The following is a 24,870-nucleotide window of genomic DNA, read 5'->3' on the forward strand; positions in this document are numbered from 1 at the left end:
TATAACCCTGGAGGAACTTCTTCGATATATACATACATTCTCCGAGAAAATGTTTATAATTTATTTTATAAAGCGACATAATATCTAGACAGCTATTTTCAAGAGAGAGGTATAAACACACTGTTTGTATCATAGTTGCGACGAACATTTGTTTACTAATCAGTAGTCGGTGTATTTGGCTTTTTGCTTGGAATTCAAATACGTAAGAAATAATATTAAAAATGATGCTGCAACTGAACTTTTGCTTTTAATTGAAAAAAAAACAGTTGTCTATGTTATTTTAAAGCACGAACAAATATTAAATCAGATTTGAACAAGCCACCTAGATTCACGTCAAATAGGTACGTCAATTCGGTCAGATATGCTGTACGAAATTCGATATTTAGCTATATTCGAATATACAATTCTTCGCTATTTGAATACGAGTATATGGAGAATTGCTCTAGCTAAAGCAAATTAAATTAACTAAGCCCTAACGTGACCTATGAAATGGCTGTATTTGGTCATCCCGTTTGTTTCGTTCGAAAACGCTTGGAATAACTTCTTTGTTTTTAAACGTTAAGTATCATTGGTATGTAAATTTAATGTTGTAGTTTAGACTTTAGAAGTAGGTAATGGCATTGACGATAGAGTATAAAAATATTAAAACTTTACGTTCAGTAACGTTGGATTCATTTAGTTATTACGAGAATATAAATAATAATATCACTGTTGAAACGTCAATAGTTTGAATTTAAAGTGATTGAAAATGCGAAACGCAGCTACTCATATAAAAAAGTTTGTACCGAAACATTCTTCAAGCCGCGCTGATTTTTGTAAAGTTTGTTGTTTCATGTTCTCTATTCATTTAGGAATAGTAATATTTCAAGTTAGGTGTTACAAAAATGTCTCTTCGTTTAAGTATTATAGAATATCAGGTATTACTCCATCCAAGGATCCAAGTACTCGTAAATTATTATTATAATTATTGGAAGCTATTAATAAAGAGAGACATTCAAAACTAACCCTATTTATTTTACAATGTTTGTGAGTTTGTTTGGGTCAAATCTTGTCATCTCAATTAGAATTACTTCCTCATAACCTAACTCACCTGACCTTAAATGCTGATTCAGTTCCGATGAGGATGCATTTTAAGTATGACCTCAGATTGGCTCCAAGCGAAGGAACTCCTCAACGATCAATAGCTTAGACAATATATTTTTTTTGTATATAAATGTTTGTCCTTAAAAATATTTAAATACAATCATTTTATTTAAAAAATCACCGTAGTGTTCATATATGTTGACAATGAAGTCCAACCAGAATTCCCGAACCGACCAATACTTACAGCTATAGCAAGCATAAATCAAGTTTTCCAAAATATCCCACCGAAAAACCATTTTGGTTGTCATACGGAATGTCATAATCAGAATACAAATCAATGAGTCGGAACTCGTTTCGCCGAATTAATGCAATTACTCAAAAATATCTTTGTCACTGGCTGAAATTGGAAACAAAAAATCTTTGAAGATATTCAATGCTTGTGACGGGAACACTGGTGAACTTAGCCTAGAATTCGGTTGAAAAATTACCAATAAAGAATATAGAATAAAAAATCAGTAAGACTTTAAGAACACGAAAGAAGATGACAAATAGAAATGCTAAATAAACAACGAGAATATAAATGACAATTAATTTCAAGTAATCGAGAACGTGGAGGAATATTTTCAGTTTCGAAAAATATGCTTCACGAATTAAGTGAAAATAGTTTTTATTGTTGGCGGCAGATCTATCATTATTATTAGTATTTGATCGGAATTAGGTCGTAATATTATTGAATATTTGTAGATAACATATAGCAGTGTACGTTTCAAACATTTTTATTCTACTTTTATTTCCAATTTAGTAACGTTAAAGGTCGCCAATAGCTCTCAAGCTAATAAGAAAAAAAGATAGTCGCTTGACAAACAGAGAAGTTAGTGTTCTGTTTTGTTTGCTTGTTTTGTTTGTTTTATATACGAATATAGAAGATTATAGTATAAGAATTTATTAAAACTGATTTTGAATTATTTATCCAATCGACCCTTTTAAAGTGCCGTTCACAAATAAATATGGTCATATACGTTTTTGGAAACGGAGAAACGTGTCATGCTTTGAACACAATAATTATTATTTTTAAGTTTCTCGGGACGGAGTCGTGCCATGTACTGCCAGTTAATATAATTAGTAAGGAAGAGTAGATACTTCTTTTAAAACCAATGATCGATGAGCAGAGATGACCATTTATCACGAGTCAAGTTGTCCGTTTGCTTCTTTACGATAAAAAAGAAAAAAAATACAAGCAATACTTACTGCAGTCTATGAAATGTGTTTACTTTTTACAATGCTCATGTCTATAGGCAAAGTTGGGCTGATGCACATCTGCCTTCTACAAAAATAAAAAATAAAAAGTTTAACTCACGTTCTACGTTTAAAAAAATAAATAAATTATATCGGCGATCAAATCAATTGTCGCAATAAAATTGGAATTGTTTTACAAATTCTGAAATAACTGTAAATTATATGCTTGTAAAATTAGATTAAGCTTTTTAGTATTTCATTAGCGCAGGCGGAGTTTTGTAAACGAATTCTTTACAAGTTAAGGATTGTGAAACCGTTCACAAAAATATTTAATTGCAAAGGAAAGAATAGTGATGACATGCCATTTTTTGTTTACAGACAAAAAGCTAATTTACCATTGTTATTAAAAAGTTAAGAAGTACATTAATGTATGCTTTGTTTATTTTTATTTAGTTTGAACAGAAGCCACGACGGTCAAGAATATATTTAAACGGTATGGTAACGCTAATGAGATATATATAGAAAATTTAACGTTATAAAATATCTAATTAATTCTAAGTTGGTGAGCTCAATCAAGCGAAGTTTGTTGGGAAGATTTAAAAATATTAATTATATTTACCTACGTTAATCAGTAGATGTATAAATTGAAGTTATGTCCAAGAAGACAGTCGAACAAGAAAACATACTGCACTACCTACTATAAATTAGGTATTTTTGAAGAAATTATGTGTGGGAGGTACTTTACCAGAAGGGCTTTACAAAGCCCTACTGATAATTTAAAACTATTATATTAAATATTATACGTGCCTGTTTCACACAAATGATAAGTACTTGACGACAATTTACTAGATTAATTGACGTCTATACGTTAGCTTCTTACGTCATAATGTGATTTTGACGTGTACGTACTTTCCCGTGTCGGCCGCGGAGACGTGCGAATGGTGTGTGTATTTGGAATTAAAATTCAGCTAACGTCGCAAGTTATTATCTTTCTCCTACCACATAAATATTATCACGCATCCCTTAGCTCTAGGGAGCGCTTTAATGAAGAATGATTGTCTTCACGAGAACGCAGATTTCAAGGTGACATATATGTGACATCAACATTTAGACACTTAAACATGGACTGTATTATTACTAAACTATCTTGAGTAAGGGGATGGAGGTATATAAAGATAAAAAAACTTACTTCGAATTTATTAATATAAACTACTCAGCTTTATTACATAAATATAGACGACTATGTCCACATTATGTCTTTCGGTTCGTTTCTCGTCCATTCTGATCAGCGCGACGATCGTTCAGGAAGGGACCGAGGTAAGCAGATTCGATCTACGTTGATACTTATGTGTAATTAGTGGATCGAAAATAAACAAAAGAAATCGATACAGTTGTAAAAAAAGGATTAAGGTTATATAAAAGCCGGTCAATAGAGTCTGTTTCGTTCACGTTAAAAATGAATAGTATTTTGAATATGTAACCATTTAGGTAATGGACGCCATTTTAAATTTTGACGTCATATACTTGTAGATTGAGTTTCTTTCGTCTGGTTTTCTTAGGTAAGCGGAATTTTCTTTTTCGAACTGGTGGTGGTCTTAATTTGACAATAAATAAGAAAGTGTAAGCTTTCTATACTTAATAAAGTTTAATTTGATTTGCACTTGGTACCAATTTACGAATACACTTCTATTTTCGGTACTATCTATGTTAAATGATAAAACAAAAGGCAGGATACTATAGAAGAGCAACAAATTCGAATACAAATTCCCGCTAATGCCGGCGAGCTGGTCCCGAAACACAGTGAATCCGAATATCTACAAACACTTACACAGACCAGCAAAAATACGCGAACTCAAATAGTCGCGAAACCAAAGCCCAAAACCTAATTATAGTAAATAAAGGTGTAGAAGTGACCATCGCTGTCAATTATAACAACGATCACATTAAGACTTAAATAAAACAGGAATGTCTGGTACATATCTAACACTATAGCCTTTGCTGAAGTCAGTACAACGTTAGGGCATACACAAAGTCCACAATATCAAAAAGACAGTTTGCAGGCATGTGGCCGCGACAGGCGTGTGCTACCGGTCGCCGATACTAAATAAGAGTGTCACTCTAGCCTTTGCGAACACCGCCTGGACTGCTTGCTGCCGGACGGAACCAAGAGAGAAATTATTATTTATTATCTAATTACATATTCCTATTAGTTGTGTGTGTGTTTGTGTATTTATAAAAAAAACTATTATTGTTACTAGTCCTTTTAAAAATTTATTCTGCTGTGTTATACATCAGACTTTAATTTATTGTTTTTTTTTATGTGTGTTTTCGTATGTTCCAGAAATATTTTCATAATATTTCAAAAATGACGAGATTTTGGAATAGAAGAAAATATAATATATAGATAAACGCAATGGTACAGCATGGTGGAATAAGCTCCCAGCCCAGGATTGGGACATTTATTAATTTTCTAAAATAGTTATCTCTTAAAAGAAATGTGACTTCGCAATGTCAGTTTATATTAAAAGTATCAATATGATTGAGGAATGGTTACAAAGGTATACAATGGTCAATTTAGATACCACAATTGGTTGTATATATTTCTTGGAAGTCTAAATTTATGACTTATCGTAATAAACCTTTATTTCTTTTTACTGTAAATAAAAATAACAGACATGAACGTGAAACATGAACGTGAACATGACACGAAAAATTCATATATAACCATGTAGTTATATAATATATTTTTGTTCTTTCGTAAATGTAAACACATAGGACTGTAGCTTCGTGATAATAAGCTTATTAATAATTAGTGTTAAAGTAGACCATTAAATAAAATTCATAGTACGTTATGCATGATGCTATTCTGCGCCCGCGCACCTTTTTGTTCGATTCCGCCGTATTTCGGCTGCGCTCGTCCATTTATCGCGGCTATCATCTGAGATACGGCTATCCGCAGCATCTTTATGCGCTTGTATCTGATAGCGGGAGATACTCGCAAAAGCTCACTGATTAGCCGATAGGTATTGATAGTAGCGTTCATATTTTATAACGATATACTCGTGTGTCTCGTTAATGCTGAATCTGGTGTATTGGGTTTGACGATCGGTGGCCAAACATAGGTGCTTGTAAATTGGGTAATGTTCACGCATTTATAAACTTAATTCCGCTGTAATTGCCCGGTGGATAGAAGAAAGGATCGTTGTCAAGTACCGAGATTTCGAGATTTAATTTTTATGTCAATGCAAACATTTACATTCAAATTAGCAATACGTTTTAAATACTTGTTTTTTTTCCTATTACTAACGTTTTGTTAAGCAAATTTTTATTTTTTATTTTATCGATATATCTTGTTTAAAATTAGGTTAACATATATTTTCCTTAAAAATAGTTAACGTAAATATAAGAGGCTTTTTTTTTTTTTTGAGGAGTAAATGTCTATAAACCTCTTTTGTTTAATTCTTTTCAGCTGTAAAAGAAGACTCATGGTGAATCAACCAATCAGATAGTGGAGCCGTGTGTTAGTATGACAATGAATTTGCTACAAAATTCATGATTATTTCTATCCTTGTCTATCCATCATTGCATTTGATACATTAATTACTAAATAACATATATGATTACTTGAATTATTTATGAACCCGGACAATAAACCAGATAACAGCTTCTATTATTTGTGAAATTATTGTTCATTTATTTTCAGTCTGTTTTATGTATAAATTGTTAATTAATCGATAATTTTAGAAGTTATTTTTTTTTCTGAATACTGCGTTCAAGTTTCTTGACAGCCGGTCTTTGCCTTTGTATTTTGAATAAAAAAAAAAATAACAAAAATAACATGAACTACTTGAATAAAAAACAATATAATCGTGAAGGATATTGTCCAACAAACGTTTTTTATTACGTGTGGTCGTTTCAACGGTGATTGTTGAGACAATGAGATCAATTTCATCCCGTATCAACAGTTTAATACCTCTTCAATCTACTCAATCTGACGAGCACAATCAAAGCAGAATTAATTAACCATACACAATCAAGATAAGTCTTAAGATAAAACGTTTAAGGGCAATGTTTGTTAATATACGAGTTCTAACCTTCGAGGCACTTACGCCTTATTATTACTATTAAGTTGTTATTTTTATCTATTGATTTTGCGGATTTTTTTAAATATTTAGGTTATCTTTTAGAATGTTATTTTTAATAGTTACAGTATTCAAATAGTTTCAATTTAAACATATATTTGTAATGTACAATGTTAAGTCCATAAATAAATCGTAAGACGTAAATAAAAGCTCTCATTTAAACTGAAACTCCATGGAGGTTACATATTATATTATCGGTATATTTTATCTGTGCGGTAGCCTGTCGGCTGTCGCGCTTTGTGGGACGGCTCCCGCAGCGTATGTGCCCATACGTATATCGAAGATTTGCTATCTGCATATCTGAACTATATCTTTATATATTTACTTTACGGATTTTTTTTAATTTATATCAACACCGATGATTTTTGATATAAGGTCTATTGATTTTTTATCTGCCTGTTAAAATGGGCTTAGTGTGTAAGCGATATTCTGTTCTTTCTTATCAGTACAAAAGATGCTTCTATTGATCTTAGATATTGTAATATTTCACTTAATTTAATAGTAATTATAGAAATATAAGATAATTATTAACAAAAACTGTAAATTTTAACGAATAAATTAAATGAAAATAATTTTACTCGAGTTGACCCAAAACAAGTAAGACTACCGATTGTATGTCGACTTTTCAGAAGAACCGACAAGAAATGTACAGCACTTAGGTATACACAATTTTACTTATATATATATATATATATATATATATATATATATATATATATAATTAATATTATATTTATAGAACCTGTATGAAAAATTAATATAATTAAATACTAATTCTAACGCAGTTCGTTTTTTTTATAATTGAATGTACCTATGTCTTTTTATTATTTACAGGAAAAAATTTATAGCTTTTAAGTAACAACTTCACTTGGTGTAAGCCGGGGTATGTACTCCACTAATCATATATACCATGCTTAATATTGTTCTGTTTCAATTTGACGTCTGAGTAAGCCAGTGTAACAACATGTACAAGGGAAAACATCTTAGTTACCAAAGTGTTGTAATGTATTTAGTTCGTAGTGCTTACCGTTAACAGAAAATCTATAATGAGTGAGTATATACTCTATCCCAACTATGAGGAGAAAAGCCAAATAAACAACATTAGACAGCCAATTGATGCGATATCATTGGTCGAGAGCTTTATTAATCTATGATATTCACTATGGATTTGCGAAAAAATGGCGTTTTGAACTTCGACGAAACTTTTGGAAGCAAAATTAAATTAGATATAAATAGTTAAGTGTAATAGTGTTGTATTATAAATAAAGATACATTAATCATAAACGTAAGAATACGTAAGTCTAAGGTTTGTTTATCTTTATTCCTACTTCGATTGGGATACGCTATAGTTAGTTGTAGGTATACGAGTATACCTACAAAATTGGCCTTCTAGGTTAGCTTAAATGGTTGCAGAATCTGAGATTTGGAAGTCAAATCTCAGTTCGGACCAGTAATGGACAATGAAGGTAAGCTGATATATTCCCTTGAGTAGGAATGCCGTTTGTCCTGCGTTTAAACTTTCTCCAGTCGGGTTCCCGTCCTATCGGACTTGGAGAGTGATGGAATGGAGGGAGTACCTACACCTGTGTCTGCAAAGACAATTAATACTAGTGCGCTGTTTGTTGAGCCGTAGTTAATGGTGTCGAACCGTAGTGGTAGTTCAGTTAGGAGCTTATTATATACATTCATTATTGACTCAGAAGATCGGAATTACGATTCAACGGGAAAATACTGCTAGCATTCTTGCTACCATTCAACGCGGTTATGATTTGTGCAGTAACTATTTTCAATTTTTTGTTTTAAGGCCTTAATGTTAATAATTCTTATGTTAATAATTATATACATATTATATAGATATAAAATTGGTGTTTTTTTTAAACAAATTGAAAAAATAGAACAGTGATTAGTGTACATTATGATATTATTTATCAATGTATTCGAAATATAAATAATACTCAATAGTTCATCGGAATTCCAAAAAGGTTTGATTGTAGTAGGTTTTATATTTTCATATAAATTAAAAAGTTGCCAGTGACGTAATAGGTTTAACTAATTTTATCGTAGTAAAAACTTGGGAGCTAATAAGTGTAGAATAAATCAGTGTAGCCTCATTTACCTGCGTCGGCGCTATCGGAGCCCGATATCGCTGATAGGGTGCGACGATAAATAAAATAATGACGAGCACAGGGTTACGCGAAATGCGTTTAGCCCAAGTGCAAAATGTAACGATATTTGTTGCCTTTTCATAATAATTTTGTTTATTGATGTACTCATTTAAATAGGTAAAAATATTGAAGTAACTGATAGAAAAGCTGGGAGGATTTCAATTATTATTGTAGATGACGTTAATTTAATGAATGTGGACTGTCATACTTTGATTGTTCATATGTCTGGAGAGATTTTCAAACATCAATGATGAGAACACGTCGAAAAAGTGGTCAACTTCCAAAAATCCAAAAAAGAGCGTTTTTTAAGGCGTTCTGCCTCATACAACTGTTCTGTGAAACCAGCTGCCTCCGGCGGTTATGCCGAACTGATACGAGCAAGAACCTTCAACAAGAGAGAGCCTACGTATTGCTTAAACGCCGGCAATATATCTGCAATACCTCAAGTTAAGTGATGACTATGGGCGGTGGTCACATTCCATCAGATGAGCCTCCTGATCTTTGCCATCTATGCCATAAAAAAAAAAAAATTGTTTCGTTACACTTCCACTTAATAAATTCATCATCATGAAATTTTGCATACATGTTGTCAAGGATTCAGAAAATTATAACCTAAAGCACCTAATCTGCCCTATTATATATTTAAATTAAATAAGTAATAACCTCGTAAAGAGAGTACCCTGTGCCTGTACATCGAAGCATCCAGTTTAAATTAGCCTCCGCTACGCAGCGGCATCTGCGAGTAACCATTAACATCTCCTGGAGCTAAGAGCCCTAGCATACCCGGGATTCACTCGCAATTAGGCTATTGATAGCACTAGCTACTGGCATGAAGGTAAGAAAAATGCATTCGAAATTCAAATTTAATTTAAATAACAATCAGTAAATGTGACAGTACCCTTTACTTTAATATTTTTTTAAAAGAATGTTACAATATTAATATTATTTAGATTTTCTAAAATGTTTGATAAGATTGTTTAATTGACATTTTGAAACCTTTATGAAAACAAAAAACATGACAGCAAAAATACTAGCAGATGTAATTTGATTATAAAATTAGAGACTGAACGAAATCTTCCACGAAATCGTGCCAAAATATGCACTGAGAAGTAATTAGCATTTACACGAGCCTCAGTCATTAAAATTAAAAAAAAAGTAAACAGTACATTTATTTAGTTGACTTGCCAGCTAACGTACTCAAATTAACATTTTTTATTATCATTTTTTTAAAGCAGAAATGTCAAAAGTGGCCTGTATCTTTTGCGGATGACTTTATATTTATAATAAGAACTTTTTATAAGAGAATCGTGATATATGCAGTTTTAACAAGATGGGAATCTTAATCTTCCGAGATCTAACTCGGGCAAACATTACTGAATTTTCATGTGTTTAATTTGTGTTAATAAGTCATTTCCAGTAAAGAAAACATCGTAAGGCTTCCTGATTGGAGCTTTCTCCTCAAAGAGAACATATTATTACTTTACTTTTTACATTTTTCCGTGGTAGAACTTTGTGCAAGCCCGTTTGGGTAGGTACTCCACTCTTTAGATATTCTACCGCCAAACAACAATACTTAGTATTTTTGTGTTTCGGTTTGAATGGTGAGTTAACCAGTGTAAGCACAGGCAGGAACATCTTAGCTCCCAAGGTCGGTGGCGCATTGGAGATGTTAGCAATGATTAAAATTTCTTACAGCGTTAATTTCTATGGGCGGCGGTGACCATTTACACACGGTGGTCCATTTGCCCGACTGCCTACATATTTCATAAAAACAAAAAAAAATTGAAAAAAATACACTGTTATCCAGTAGGCAAAACATCTACACTATAAATTCGTATATATACGTATTTAATATTTGTGTTAATTTTTTTTATAATTAACCTCTACCTCGGTAAATGAAACTATCATGAAGAATGCATCTGTCGGATAAAAAATTATACATAATAAGTAATGCTTCTATTTAATAAATGATATTGAATTAAAAAAAAATCCTGGGCACGATAAGCGTTGATAAAAGTAAAGTTAGGGGTGGTCCGTCTGCTTATTTATGAATTCCTGATTTATTTATGTATGCAACGTGTCGATTTATGAATATTAATATGTTTTGACAGACAGTTCGTGTAATAAGTGAAGTTTCCTCAAAGGAGATCGTTCAAGTATAATGTTTGAATATCGAATTGTTTAATAAGTATTATTATAACGTTATTGAGTCTAACAAATGTTATAAATCAGTAAGTATTTTTATTTGCTACGCTTTTATGTCTTAACTACTCGTCTGATCATCATGTCATTTTTAATACGTGTAGTTTAATACAGGATATCATCTGATCCTAATGAATGAAAATATCGTAAGGAATCCTGCATTGGAGTAGCGCGGCGGGTGCAAACTCCAAACCCTCTGATCAAAACAGAAGCCATAGCCCAGCTGTGGGATATACTGTAATATAAAATAAAACTATTCATATTACATATTAAAATATATATTTAAAACGTGAGCAGGTAGTCTTCTCTTCCAATAATTCATGGTAAAAAAAAACATAAGTCATAGCTTATGTTAATGAGATAGGCTGTGACGGAACGGGCCGAGACAGGATGTCGAGGTGACGGTGCAAATACGACGTTTTTATGTGGCCCCACTGATTGCTATAGCTTAGTGTTTAAATAGTCGATTGAAAAAAAAAATCATTTAAAGCATTTACCGATTGAGATTATACTTCAAATTTAATTGAAATTATTATTGTAATCAACAAGTTGCCGTCCGTAGTTCTGTCGTGTGTTTTACGTGATCTTTGATTTTTCTGTACCCCAATGTGTATGATAATCGTCATGAAGATCAGCTTGAAAAGTTAAGGCATAAAAGCGTAACAAACAGACTTATTTTCGCATTTATATATATTTTCAGATGATTGTGTGTGCCCAAACCTCTTTATTCTCTAACTCCCATCATCCGGTGGGACGGCAAATCCGATTCTTTCGGAAAGAGTTCACGTAGGACCAACGGTTTTACGTGCTGTCCGAGGCACGAGAGTGTACACGCTTCTAAATTCCTGACTGCTACTGGGAATCTTTCCTGGGGCTTAAACTCCAGAATTAAAATGTAAAGCTACCGGCTCTGAATGTAGATACTACCAAGAATAATCAACTAGAAAGTAGGTATTCTTTTCCACAAATTTACATAGAATGATCTGATATTATTAGATATATTTACATAACACTTAAATTTTCATTTCTCTCGGCGCTTTTTTATCACAATTATTACATTAAGACTTTCTGTCTTCTATGGTAAATTCATATATCGTTAATTCATATATTATAATAAAAATCTTTATTATAATATATGAATTAACATTTATAATGTTCCTTTGACATGACATTTAAATTTAAAATATTACAATATAATATATAGATACGGATATAGGTATAAATATCTGCGGAATCTTTTTACAGAAACAATTCATTTTATTTGAGGGAAAACTAAGGGTATTGCTTTTATAAATATGATATTTACCATAAGGCTGTTGCGTTAATATCAATAAAATCAATATCAATCGAGATGACAATCAAACCAAACTCCAATTTAAAAAAAAATGTTTGAAATTCGAACACTGGCTGAACACTATTAATAAAATAATCATTTAAAGAATATAGACCTAAAATAGAGTATGACCGGAAGTCAGTTTGTAAAATTTCACGAGTAAAATTGAAAGTGAGCAATTTTTATATCGATATCGATTCGATTGACGATCATATAACGTTATCGTGTGTAGATCCACAAGTGCCTAACCACGTCGCTGCCACGTGCGCTATCGAAGATGTCTTTTTAACCCACATGCGTATCAACCAAAACAATTCATTAACGACCCATTGTGCAAAACGTAATCCGTGTTTCCAAAACATAGGAAAATAAAAGAGATTTTGATAAGGAAGCGATAGCGCGAATATGCGGTTTGATTTTGCTGATTTTTATATTTTTACATGACATTTTATGACGTAGGTTTATTTTTTAAAATATAGTTATTAAAAAAAAAAAAAAGATCGTTGTCATGGCTTGCAAAAAGTATTTATATTTCGCCATATAATATGTATTAGAAAGCACACACTATAAAATAAAATAACAACGTTACAGAATAATAATTAAAAAAAAATTGGCAAAATGGTTAATAAAACCCACCACACACAATAACCAACAATAATGTTATATTAAGACCTTACATATTGGAAAAAGAGAGAAATGTATACTTAAAGGGACAAAACGCTTTTTCCTCACGTGAAGATATCTGCCAGTTCACTCTACTGTAAGCCGCTTAAGAGAACTCCGATACAAAAAGACACAAAATGACTAAATATATGTTATAAATATTTATGTCTTATTGCTGCGTTGGTCTAGGTCTGTCTTCAAGTCCTGGATCGGATTGGAGTTTTCTGGCATCAGGCAGAAGTTCTCAGTAGAAGCCCGGAGTTTGGAAGTTAGCTTAGCTAGTATTAGCTGTTTATTTATATTACACTCTCGTAAGTCGTTAGCACGTAAATTATTTGGGACCTGCGACTAAACTCTTTCTGATTGTGTTACATTAGTTGTTCCAGGATATCACGGACCCATCTTAAGCACAACAAGCGCCGGAGTGCAAGCAGTGTGCCGACGATCTTCGACCCGCTAGGGCGTCTCTCTTATGGTCCGCCCCCAACGCAAGACACCTGGATTAAGACGACAGGTGCTTGAGCAATAAGATTCGTGGTGCTCAAGCGTTTTTTTATGAACTGTTACTGTTGTCATTGTGTTCCATTCCTTATATAGTTAGGTAGCTTTGTCGGTAAAAAAAAACATATGGTTACCTCATTATGTATAACCTCCTTCTTTAATAGTCTTTATGATTAAATTTCGAACACTACGCGAATACTAGTTATAATAATAGCATTTAAAGAATACTGGCATAGAAGACCGTGACACCGCAAGTCGGTTTTCAACATTTCACGAGTCAGATAGGAAGTGAGTTGTTTTATAATAGCTCTACTATTTAAGAAATTCCCGTCGGGGCTCGACATGGGACCCCTTTAATGTGTCAACGCATTAACGATCTGGGTTCAAACCACTGGTTGGACCGATAAAAAGTTCTTGGGTTTTTCTGTAGAAAAATTCTCCGTAACTCTGGAAGTCTGGAGGTTGGAAGTGTATACACTTTCGCGCCTCAAAAGCAGGTTACGCAGTTGGTCCTGCGCCCGAACTTTCTCCGGTCGTGTCGTATTTGGAGTATCATCGGATTATGAGAGTGACGGAGTAGACAGTACACCTGTGTTTGCAAACATACTTGTGCAATATAATATGTCCTGTGTATTTGGTTGGTGTCCCATGAGATTAGTCTCATCACCACGTTTTCCTAAATTATTTTGCTGTAGAGCAGGGTATAGGGATAAGGCAATTCTCATTAACAAGAGAGGAATACCTGCCTTCACCCAACAGTGGAACATTTTCGGACTGTTAGTACTAAGCCTTATTATTAAGAGGACTTATATATCATGTATGTGTCCATAATTACATATAAATCTCAAATATCATCCGATGTATATAATTAGCGGTTCGATACTTTCGGATTGTTAAAAGTCCAACGATTGTGAATGTCCAAAGCTCGCTATGCAAAGCATCGGCGGTAATAAATGTATTGGCGCTATCTTCAAAGACGGATCGCTCTTTGCGCGCGCCGCGCCTGTCGCGTGCGCATGCGCTGAGGGACGGTAGTGTAGCTCAGGATATGCATGTACAATAAAGGATATTATTAATTTAAAAAATATAAGCCGAAATGCCCCAGTGGCTAGAGGGCGTGCGTCTTAACCGATGATTACGGGTTCAACCAAGGGAAATTTCGAACCAATGAATTTTCATGTCATTCATTTTTGTTTATCTCTTGTCGTTATCTTTTGTCATCTCATGCTCAGCGCTGAAGAAAAACAAAATGAGAAAACCTGTATGTGTCTAATTTCAATGAAATTGTACCACATGTGTATCCAAACTCAAAAGCTCCACCTCAAAGGAAGAGGAGACAGCAGAAGAGTAGATTTAAAGGCTGTTAGTTTTAAAAATATATATGTTCTGAAATATGAACGTTCAAGTCGAAATCGTTACGTTAAAGTGAAACGTTTCTGCTACAAACTGCTGTCGTCTTGAAATATGTAAGAATTTATCACTTTCGGCTAATATATGGGAACATTTCCATTTTCCATATTTTTCCTTTAATTTAAAGTAAAAGGAATAATTTTGAGTATCTTGAAGTTACATTCTGTGATTTTTAGCAGTGTGTTATGTTTGTATGTATGTGTGCGTCTATGTATTGTGTACTTACTAGTAATGCCTGTTTAATGGGAAATATCCAATTTTCCCATTTTTCTCTCAACCTAACTTGCGTTTTTCATATGTCCAGGGTGTTACCAGTGAACTATTGAGTGCTTATATTGAGAGTAAGTGATACTATTGACTAACAGTCAGTTTTAACAAACACGTATTACTATAACGAAAATTTGGGTACGTTTCCATAGGTTTTTTTTCATGCGAAAAAACTGATTAAAATATTTCACATTAGACCACTAAAAATAATTGTAAATATTAGATAATAATATTTAATATTTATACCGCTTCTAAGTTCATATTTATAATGTCTGAAATTTGAAATTTTCATAAAAATAATTACCTAGAAATTTCAGAGTTGCCTAGAAGAAGTACGCAGTTCTTTTAAAAAATAATAGGTACTATAAAGGCGTATACACTGTTATTTTAATGCTATTAAATAATTATTTATTATTATTATACATAACCTTTTTCAATGAATGGTTAATGTAACGCAATAAGAATTATTCAAATTCCACTGGCAGTTCTTGAGACCAAACAGTTAATTTAGCATCATGTAATATAATATAACTATTTCGAGTTGGAAGACGCCATTTTAGATCATTATTTTTTTTTTATTCAGCCAGCACTCGTCAAATGTCAACAAGCAATTATTTGTAACTGCAATACACGATGCTAACTTATTGGCTACTTTTTATTTCATACGAAGTTTAATTGTTATATATGGTCGCTTATCATGTGACTTTTTGATATAGAAATGCTGAAATATATTAAAATACATTACATTTATCAGTGAAGTGAGTGGTTGTGTAGAACCGAATTAGCTCAGTAATGTACAAGTAAATAATATAACAATAAAAATGACGACTTCAATAATACCCTGAGAAAAAAAAAATCACAATTAAGATATCCCGTGATTTTCTACGAATTTAATGGGAAGTATAACACCCACCACACCTCCAAGTAAAAAAAAGGTTTTTCCAAATAGGTTCAAAAATAGCAAAGTTCTGAGGTAACAAACAAAAAATACAACCGAATTGAGAAACTCCTTTTTTTGAAGTCGGTAAAAAACGACCGTCTGCGAATGGTTGTTCTTGAGTTTTGGAGTTTATTCATTCAGGATGCTCCGTTGCTTGCCCTCAAGTTATATTCAATTTTTTTTACAACACGGAGTTTCTTACTAGTATTTCATATAGCATATTTTATGTAAAAAAAAAAGGAAATCTGTATTCTAATCTATAAGGGTATAAATCTCATGTCAAAAAAACATGTCTAAAACGTCGACTGCACTATAGACAATATTAATACTTTTAATGACAATTGCAAATAGAACGAGGTCGATAATACGGTTCGTTAGCTGATTTCATAGAGCGATTTTAATTTCCTGTTCATGATTTAAGGTAAAGAAAAAATAGACATTAAACGATTAGGATGTCGATAAGTACTATACACATAAACCTAAGCCATAATAAGATACGTATTTAAAAAAAAAAACAAAGACATTTTTTTATTGTGCTATTTTTGACAAGTGTAATGTCAATTGTGAATTTTGCTTTTCTATTTAATACGCTTCGATAGTATTCCATAGAGAATTTCGTATTTCCTTTACATATTTTACAAAAAAAAACCATATCGAATAATTACATTCATACATGGTTAATTTACTTTAATCCTTAGCCTTAATTAGCAACGTTTTTGAAATAATTCTAATTGCTTAAAGAACATTTTTTTATTTTTGTCTTTGCAAACGTTTGTTGTCAAATTTGTTACAATATTTTGTGCTATATAATAAACTGTATTAAATGTAAAACGTTATTAGGAATTAAATACGTCATAATGCAATATCGATCCGGTTTAACAAACTATTTACTTAACATATTTATATACAAAGCCATTACTCTTAATTTAAATATTTCTATGCAACATAATTCTCAAATTCCTATAAACTTGAATGTTGTCGATTCATATATTTTACCTAATAATTATAGTCATACATTCAGACAATTTTCGTTCTTAACGCTATATATTTACGTAAGTCGTATTGAAATCATAAACAATTCAGAGTTATTTATGAATGGGACGGGCAATGAGACGAAGTTTAGTACAAAAGGCGTTGCAAAATATCGTATTATGAACTTTGTTGTTCGGAAACACGATTTATTTTTCAATGAAGGTTAATTTTACAATTTGAATCGTATGTGATTTTAATTCAGAACATTTTGAGGAGGAATCAAATGCTGATTATTTAATATGTAACTTTTATATGTTCCATGAAATGAAAACGATTTATTTTCCATTTTATGTAAGCTTTAAATTCCATATGGTCTGATAAGAAAGTTGTCAACCGGAAACGGTTGATGACTAATGATCCTTGTGTTCGGTATTACTAATGTGTAAATTGTAATCTTAGATTTCCTTTGCTATGTATTAAAGTGTGTTTAAAGCGCACCTGCTTATGTAATAATATTATATAGTAAAACCTTTTCCCCTAACCCCTAAAGCGTAGCCGCGGGCAACAACTAGTTTACAATAATTTGGAATCTGAAATAATGGCATACCATGCTATAATATCAATTACACTAAGATTATTTTTGTTTAATATAAGTTAAAACTGTTGCTGTTTTACGTAAGGTAAGATATACACTGCGCGTTTGTTTCGTTAGAAAAACAAACCAAACTGTATTTATTGTATTGCTAATAAATGTAATGTATTGCTTACAAAGTCAAAATTTGCATTATATAAAAATGGTTTAAAATCAAATAATATATATAAGTAATTATGCTTACAGTGTTTGTGATTACTGTGCGACGTTCATATTTATAAGAATTGCTGAAGTCGCATCGGTTTATGAGCGAATCCAAGGTAAATCCTAATCTTCACTTTGGAAAAGACTTATAAAAGAAATTATAATTGCATAAGTAAATCTGTCTCTCTGTTACGCGTTCACGACGAAACCACTGAACCGCGTTGATGTAATTTGATATTTTACCCAAACTCTACGACTGACAATGCAATAAACACGCGGAAGAACTAGTGAAATATATTGTGAAGTTTGGATATTTTATCGAAAGTCACTTACACATCCAATTTCAGAAATGATAGTTGTTAACTGAATAACTTTAACCTAACCATTAATAATGTTATTTATTTTTAACAAAGCTTAAAATGTTTTCACAACATTCTCTCATGGATCTGTCTTAAAGTATTGACTCATATTATTTTATACTTAATTCGCGTTGGCTTCCTAAATATTTTTTTGGTTATTTTAATTTTCTTTTCTCAGATATTACTTAGATATTTTCTGTAGAAAATATATCTATATTAATCGTTTTGTGTAGGTCTATGATAGACCCAATCGAAAGCAAAATTCAAATAATCGAGATATTTCGATATTAAATCCATTAAATTAAATAATATGACAGTTCAACGGGTGGCCATGTTTGACATTTACGGGTGCGTTCAGAAAGTTTCCAAATAATTATTTCGTACTTCGGGTATAGTAGTTACTATATTTATATTTATGTTTGTTTAATTTTCTTTTACCCAAGCGAAGCCAGGTTTTCATCTAGATATGTGTATTTCACCAACACGCATTGGAGCAGCGTGGTAGAATATGCTCTAAACCTTCCCCTCAAACGGAGAGGAGGCTTTAGCCCAGCAGTAGGAAATTTACAGGCTCTTAATGTTGTATGTATCTGGTAGGTTCAAGCAGGCGGCTGGTTAAATTTTCATTCAGTTTACACATTGTATCAACTGTATGTTTGTATCAAACAATCATTTTATAAAGGGCAAGTAAATGATGACTTATTCAATAATCGTATAGTTCTAACATACAACAATATACATACAACGTAATACATTCGAATTTTTTTTAGACAAACGAATTTCACACAATTTTATTGATAATTAAATAAGGTTCTATTATTTTTCATATGTATATATTAGAATAGACAGAAGTTATGTATGTATGTTAAATGTGTTAAAGTAGGTTAATAATTACTAGTATTAATATATATTAATAATAGGTAGACTGGACACATTGGTTTGCGTGATGCAAACATACAAGAACTTTAAGTTCAAAATCACTCATCCAAAGAAATTAAGTCAGTTCTGATACATGTATTGAGTTTTATTAGAAATAAATGCATTGTATGCAATTATGAGGTGCATAATTATGTCACCATTCTATTACTATGAGATCATCGGATATGTCTATTAAACATTGAAAAAAAAGTGTCAATATTTAGTTTATGGTTTTCTTTTTTTTGTATCTGGATTGAGTATTGCTGTTGGCCCTAATGGTCTTTACAGCGTCACCGAACGTTGGGGCGAATGTTAAGACTCTGCCTTAGGGTGAACCCTTTTGGGCTCGAGAGTGACGTTCGTCTTGAGGGTGTCTCCTATGACATCGCACCTCGGCTCAGAACGTAGTCGGTGGGGATGGTTTATGGGTTGCCTAGCGATTTAAATAGTCGCAAATTCGATTCTGACTCCTTGGGCTCTTGTCATCCCCATTCCTAGCACAAACTTTAAGTTTAATTGGAAGAGTATATTGGAATATTAGTAATTCTTTTAAATTGGGCATTGCTATATCCCTTTTTTTTATTTTTAATAAATATTTGTGACTTAATTGACGTATTACATTTATTTTTCTACTTGACGTCTTAAGACATAATTGAAATATTATGAATATGTTGCCCGAATGAAAATTGTTAGATAGTTGATCTTCTTTATTGGATGGTTGCGTAAAATTGGCTTGCTTATTCAGCAAAAAGTGGGGAATAGACTAGTCCGAAATTATATGTATCAACAGATTATTTATTAATAATGAATAATGTCGTTGTCTTAACAAGATTTAGTATCGTTAGTCAATGTTGACAATTCGCCCACGAAAGCTTATATTGTCGAGGTATATACTTAAGTAATTGTTTCTTAACAAGCGTACTGCTTAGGATACATTTAGAGTGTCAGATATAAATTCATATTAGTGCAAATTCAATCATTGACGTGCGATATCATTATTGAATTTGTACTTTTGACAGTTTAGCTTTTTTATCATTATTCGCTAGATGCATTACTGCTATTTGAGGTTTTAAACACAGATTTAGTGTGGGCTAGATACCGTAGGTTCAATAGATAGTATGAACACACAAAAAAACATGAAATATTTCAAAATGAATTACATCTATTTAAGTAACAAAATTACATACCGAAAGTTTTGACTCGAATTTATCGTAGAAGAGTTTTACAGATTATAATGGCCTAATTACTCAAACACAAACTGAAGTGGTAGCGCGTCGAGTTTGTGCACAGCACAGACTTCGGGCACGCTTAGTCGGATATCTTGTGATATCTAGTTTAATTTAATTCTGTGGGCTAAATTGTTTCAACTTTAGTGAAGCTTCAAATAATTAAGAGTGTATATAATTGTGTTGATACAATTATGTATAATCGTTGGTGATTCTCAGAAAAAAATAATAATAATACAGAAATACATTTTACAATGCATTTTATTTCATTTTACACAAACAACGATCCTATTTGATAGGACATTTGATTATACATAAAAGGTTCATTCAACTTTAGGGCGTTAACTACCGAAATAAGGGCACGAAATCACCGGGACCATATTGCACGAATTACGATTTACAAACTCAAAACATTGTTTTTGCATATATCCTGTTTTGGCGGACCTTCAATACATCAATACCGGCGCGGGCGCACGGCAGGGCGGGTTTCGGTCCGATAATTACAGCGCTTGCGCCGCGGGCCGGCGTATACTCCTGCCACACAGATTATTTAGTAATTTTAATCTTGTTTGGACTTATACCTTTTCTGTTGGACTTAGTATCTCTTTTCGCACAATCCTTAGCGATTACGAGTTACATGTGCGTTATGTTTTAGGTATTATAATGATTAATACGTTTTGTTACTGTGTAAGTAATAATTACGTGCGATTTGAATTATTGCCGTATTAAGAAATTTAGTAAAGTTTTGTGAATTGATTTTAGATCTTATTGTTGTTTTATTACTTACTTATTTTCTCGCCGGCGGCTTGCGGCTGTTAATTTTGTATTAGCATAATATCGTGTATAATTATTCTAACGTGTGTACTTAATTTAATTTCAAGGTAAATGTAAATGTGGATGAATTTTTAAAGTTGAGTCTTCATTAATCGGTGCATTAGTTACGTGAATTAATATATTTTTTGTAGATTACGTGTGTAACATAGACTGTTTAATGTTAAATCTAAGTGCCGATTATTCATTACACTTTAAAAAATGTCTGTTACGTTAAAATAGTATGGAATTTCATTCGTGCTTTTTAAAATTAAAAAGTTGTTTTTTTACTCGATTAAAAGATAAAATTAAAATATGTAACTATTTCTAATATAAATATATGTAATATTGTAACTTTCTTTGTTTATTTTATTTTATTAAGATGACGACGTTAGACATTAAATTTAAAACTTATGTTTAACATTATGTAAATACTTTTAATATAATAATTGAACCTAGTTATTAAATGACAGGCAGAAAAAATACAAATACATTAAGAATATAATTTTTATTGCTTCTTATAAATTTTCTTACAAAACAGGAAGATCGTAGTTTCGCAGTGCGAGTTTTTTATTGAACTAAAACTAAAAAATTGCTTAAACTTAATAATATTTCAACTAAGATTTTAGTAAAAATTATATTATAAACTATGAGATATTTTCATTATATGCTCTTACGATTTATACAGACAAAGTTATAAACTAACAATAATTGAATTTCTATATCTACAGCCTTAATGGAAGAACTAATTTTTTCATTTGAATTCACATTTTTTTTTCGTTTCTTAAAATATACAAAAATAGTATACAAATAAATAATCTTTTACATAGGAAACGACACCTCTGGATATAGGTTCTGTATAAGTACTGTTGAATTTAGCACCAAATACATAACAATCAACAGTTCTTTGCGAAAAATAATAAAAAAATACTAGTGTATTTTTTTTCTTCAAATTAAGAAATAACGATCAAGATTTCAAGCTCAATAATTCAACATTTATTTTGATTTTCACAATGAATGATTATTCGAATAAAAATTGATATAAAAATACTTATTTTTTATATTTACAATTAAATGATTACAAAAATCGGGATATTTTCTTCGGGATATACGATGGCAGGGTATGGACTAATGAAACTGCGGCTGTTTGGAAATTACAAGGTTGAGTATGAGATGATACTTGCCTATGCTTTTGCTCACAGAAAGAAGTACGTATTGACCGCACATTCGTTTTGCATTTTCGTAGAGCGTTCAATTTTGAAAGGCGTTTTGCTCAGTCCATTTGATTTGCCTATAATATTATAATACCGATATATTTGACGTACTAACGAAACAATCACGTGGCAATTGAAGGCAATGCATTCAATTCTGAATATTTAAAGAATTTTACGATAACGTTAATATCCATTACATTAATAACACTTCAATTTATTTAAAACATTTTCGAACAATCAAGATTCAATGATAACAAAGCTTATATATTTATAACAATAATACATCACCGATCTCAAAAAATAACTCTTTGGGCTACTTTAAAAGAGTTCCTATATTTCTAGATTATTCTTATAGTCAGTTGCTGTAGCATGTTTGTCTGACGCCCGCGAGTATGACGCTGAACTCATCGTCAGGTCTCACATCTGTACCAGGAGGGGCCGGCGTGTACGGTCCCGCGGGGGGTGTTCCCGAGATAACAGAAGCGTAAGGAGAAGGGTACATTCTCTCTGAACAGTATTCCGGGCCAGGTGCTGGCTCTCCGCAATACTGCTGCCTATACTGCTGCTGCTGCTGTTGTTCGTATCTGTACTGCTCCATGGCCCCTTCCGTTCCATAGTCCAGGTATTTATCAAACTCGCGTGCATCCAGGTCTGATTCCGGAGATCCTGTCCGCATTTCAGATCGAGGATTCATCATACCTTGCTCCGTTTCTTGAGGCTGGTTCGGTGGCTCCTCCGCAAAATACGTTCCACCAGCATTATATTCTTCGTACTCAGTTTTAGGCTGGTCAGGGTAGTGTGACACATAGGAATCTTCAGTTTTATACATCTGATCGTACTGGTCGTACGGGTGATACTGAATGCTATACTCCGTAGTTAGAGGTCCACTTGGTGCGGACGAGACTCTTGGCGCAGACGACCCCAAAGCTTGCTGGTCTTGAGACGTTGCTACTGGCGGGAAAAATGTCCCAGTAACCAATGGTGGCTGCTCAGCTAATGTCCTCTGGGTGCACATTACGTACATACCATTAGCCATGCCCATAGCAGCGACAGGAGCTGGAGAAAATGAACCAGGATTCCGATATGATTTGTAGGAATACGAGTCCGACATCGACGATGCGTTGATAGCTCGTCGCCTTTCCTCGTACTGGAAATTTTCCTTTTCATTTTCTACTGGCGATGCGTCTGGGGTAGGCAGAGGGGCTTCGGCTGGCGCACTTCTTCTCCCTTGGGGCTCAGGAGACCTAGCGGGCGATGATTCTGGTGTTTGAACGTGGCCGTTAAACTGATTAGACTGGTACGAGTCTGAAGCGAGAGGTGAGGTCCGATAAGGAGAGAAACCAGCTCCTGGGTTGTGAGAAAAACGTGTGTCAGGAGAGTCGGTGGCGTTGGCATAAGGAGATCCTAGAGTTGCTGAGGCGGATGGTGGAGCACTAGATGGCGTGGCGGGCTGGTTCGGTCTCGCCTTGTTTTGTTTTCGTCGGCGTGGCCTGTATTTGTAGTTTGGATGTTCAGTCATGTGGATGACACGCAGTCTTTCAGCTTCCTCTACGAACGGTCGCCGATCTTGCGGTGTGAGTGAACGCCATTTTTTACCTGAAAAACAAAAACATAAATTGAATTGATTGATTTGATTTTCCTTGAAAATTTGGGATATATTTGGTTTTTATTTATAACTCAGTAGCCAAAAATCAAAGTGGAAGTATTTAATATTACAATTTTTTCCGTAGGAATAACTGATTTTATCCGTTTACGTATTTTTATTAAAAAAATATAACAAAAGTCAACTATCATTACTAATAACGCTGAAAAGTATCAAGATAACATTCCTGAACGTAACATTAGCGGAATTTTATGAATGCAAAATAGACAGCAGCTGTCACAAACTCAGGCTAAATAATCACGATAGTGTTTATCAAATAACTATAAAACACCTACCGTGAGTGTCTCATAAATAACCTTACACTTGGTTACGAACAACTGGTAACGTTTTAATGAAATTTAAACTCTATTTTATAGAGAGTAAAGTATTTTTCAGTCTGAAACGAAAAGTATAAAGTTGGCGGAGGCATTATCGGGAGCTTTAACAATCTTTAAGGATATTTATCAATGAGACGCTACTTGCTACTGGCACAGCTTTAGTGAGGCGCCGGTCGAGTCGATAAAAACTATAAATTATTTTAATTGCTAACTAATTTATATCGTGTGTAATTATTGTAATTTATTACATGATATGCAATAATGATTTATTGATCTATTCCTTGATTCGTCTTTAGTAAAATATTTTAAGAAAATGTCTGTTAAGTTAAATTGTATATTATTATAATACTGAAAATAATTATTTCAAATACCGACTCGTTTGATGAACGGGGCCATCGAGATCTTTATAAAAATAATTAAAATTTTATTTTTATAAATATATTCGAATAATATCCTCTAATTTACCTCAACGGTTCTTGTCTTACTATTCGTTCTATACAATATTTAATCTATAAAAAAGAATAATTCTCATTGTACAAAATATACACCTAATTATATTAAACCACAAATAAGTATTATTATAATAAGTTTATTATTAACTAAAAAAGTTAATATGACAAAAGTAATTGAAGCTTAAAACGTTTTCGACGAAA

At 32.6% G+C, this 24,870-nt stretch overlaps 2 protein-coding genes across 3 annotated transcripts in view; both read right to left on the reverse strand.

The window, feature by feature from the left end:
* The window catches only part of LOC113403147 (uncharacterized), a 361,159-nt gene that overhangs the window by 27,641 nt on the left and 308,648 nt on the right, over positions 1-24,870 (reverse strand). Inside the window, exon 3 of one of the 2 annotated variants that reach the window (XM_064219049.1) lies at positions 4,960-4,973. The exons of the other annotated variant lie outside the window; for it this stretch is intronic. The gene's annotated coding sequence lies outside the window, so the exon portion shown is untranslated. Of the gene's footprint in view, positions 1-4,959; positions 4,974-24,870 lie in introns of those variants that run through there. 2 annotated transcript variants of the gene reach the window in all.
* The window catches only part of LOC113403122 (putative transcription factor SOX-15), a 114,678-nt gene continuing 111,324 nt past the window's right edge, over positions 21,517-24,870 (reverse strand). Inside the window, exon 4 of the mRNA XM_026643575.2 lies at positions 21,517-23,833. Within this exon, the coding sequence (XP_026499360.1) occupies positions 22,593-23,833 (1,241 nt within the window). The 3' untranslated portion in view covers positions 21,517-22,592. The remainder of the gene's footprint in view (positions 23,834-24,870) is intronic.

This window comes from Vanessa tameamea, chromosome 25, assembly GCF_037043105.1.
Source record: "Vanessa tameamea isolate UH-Manoa-2023 chromosome 25, ilVanTame1 primary haplotype, whole genome shotgun sequence".
Classification (NCBI taxonomy): domain Eukaryota; kingdom Metazoa; phylum Arthropoda; class Insecta; order Lepidoptera; family Nymphalidae; genus Vanessa; species Vanessa tameamea.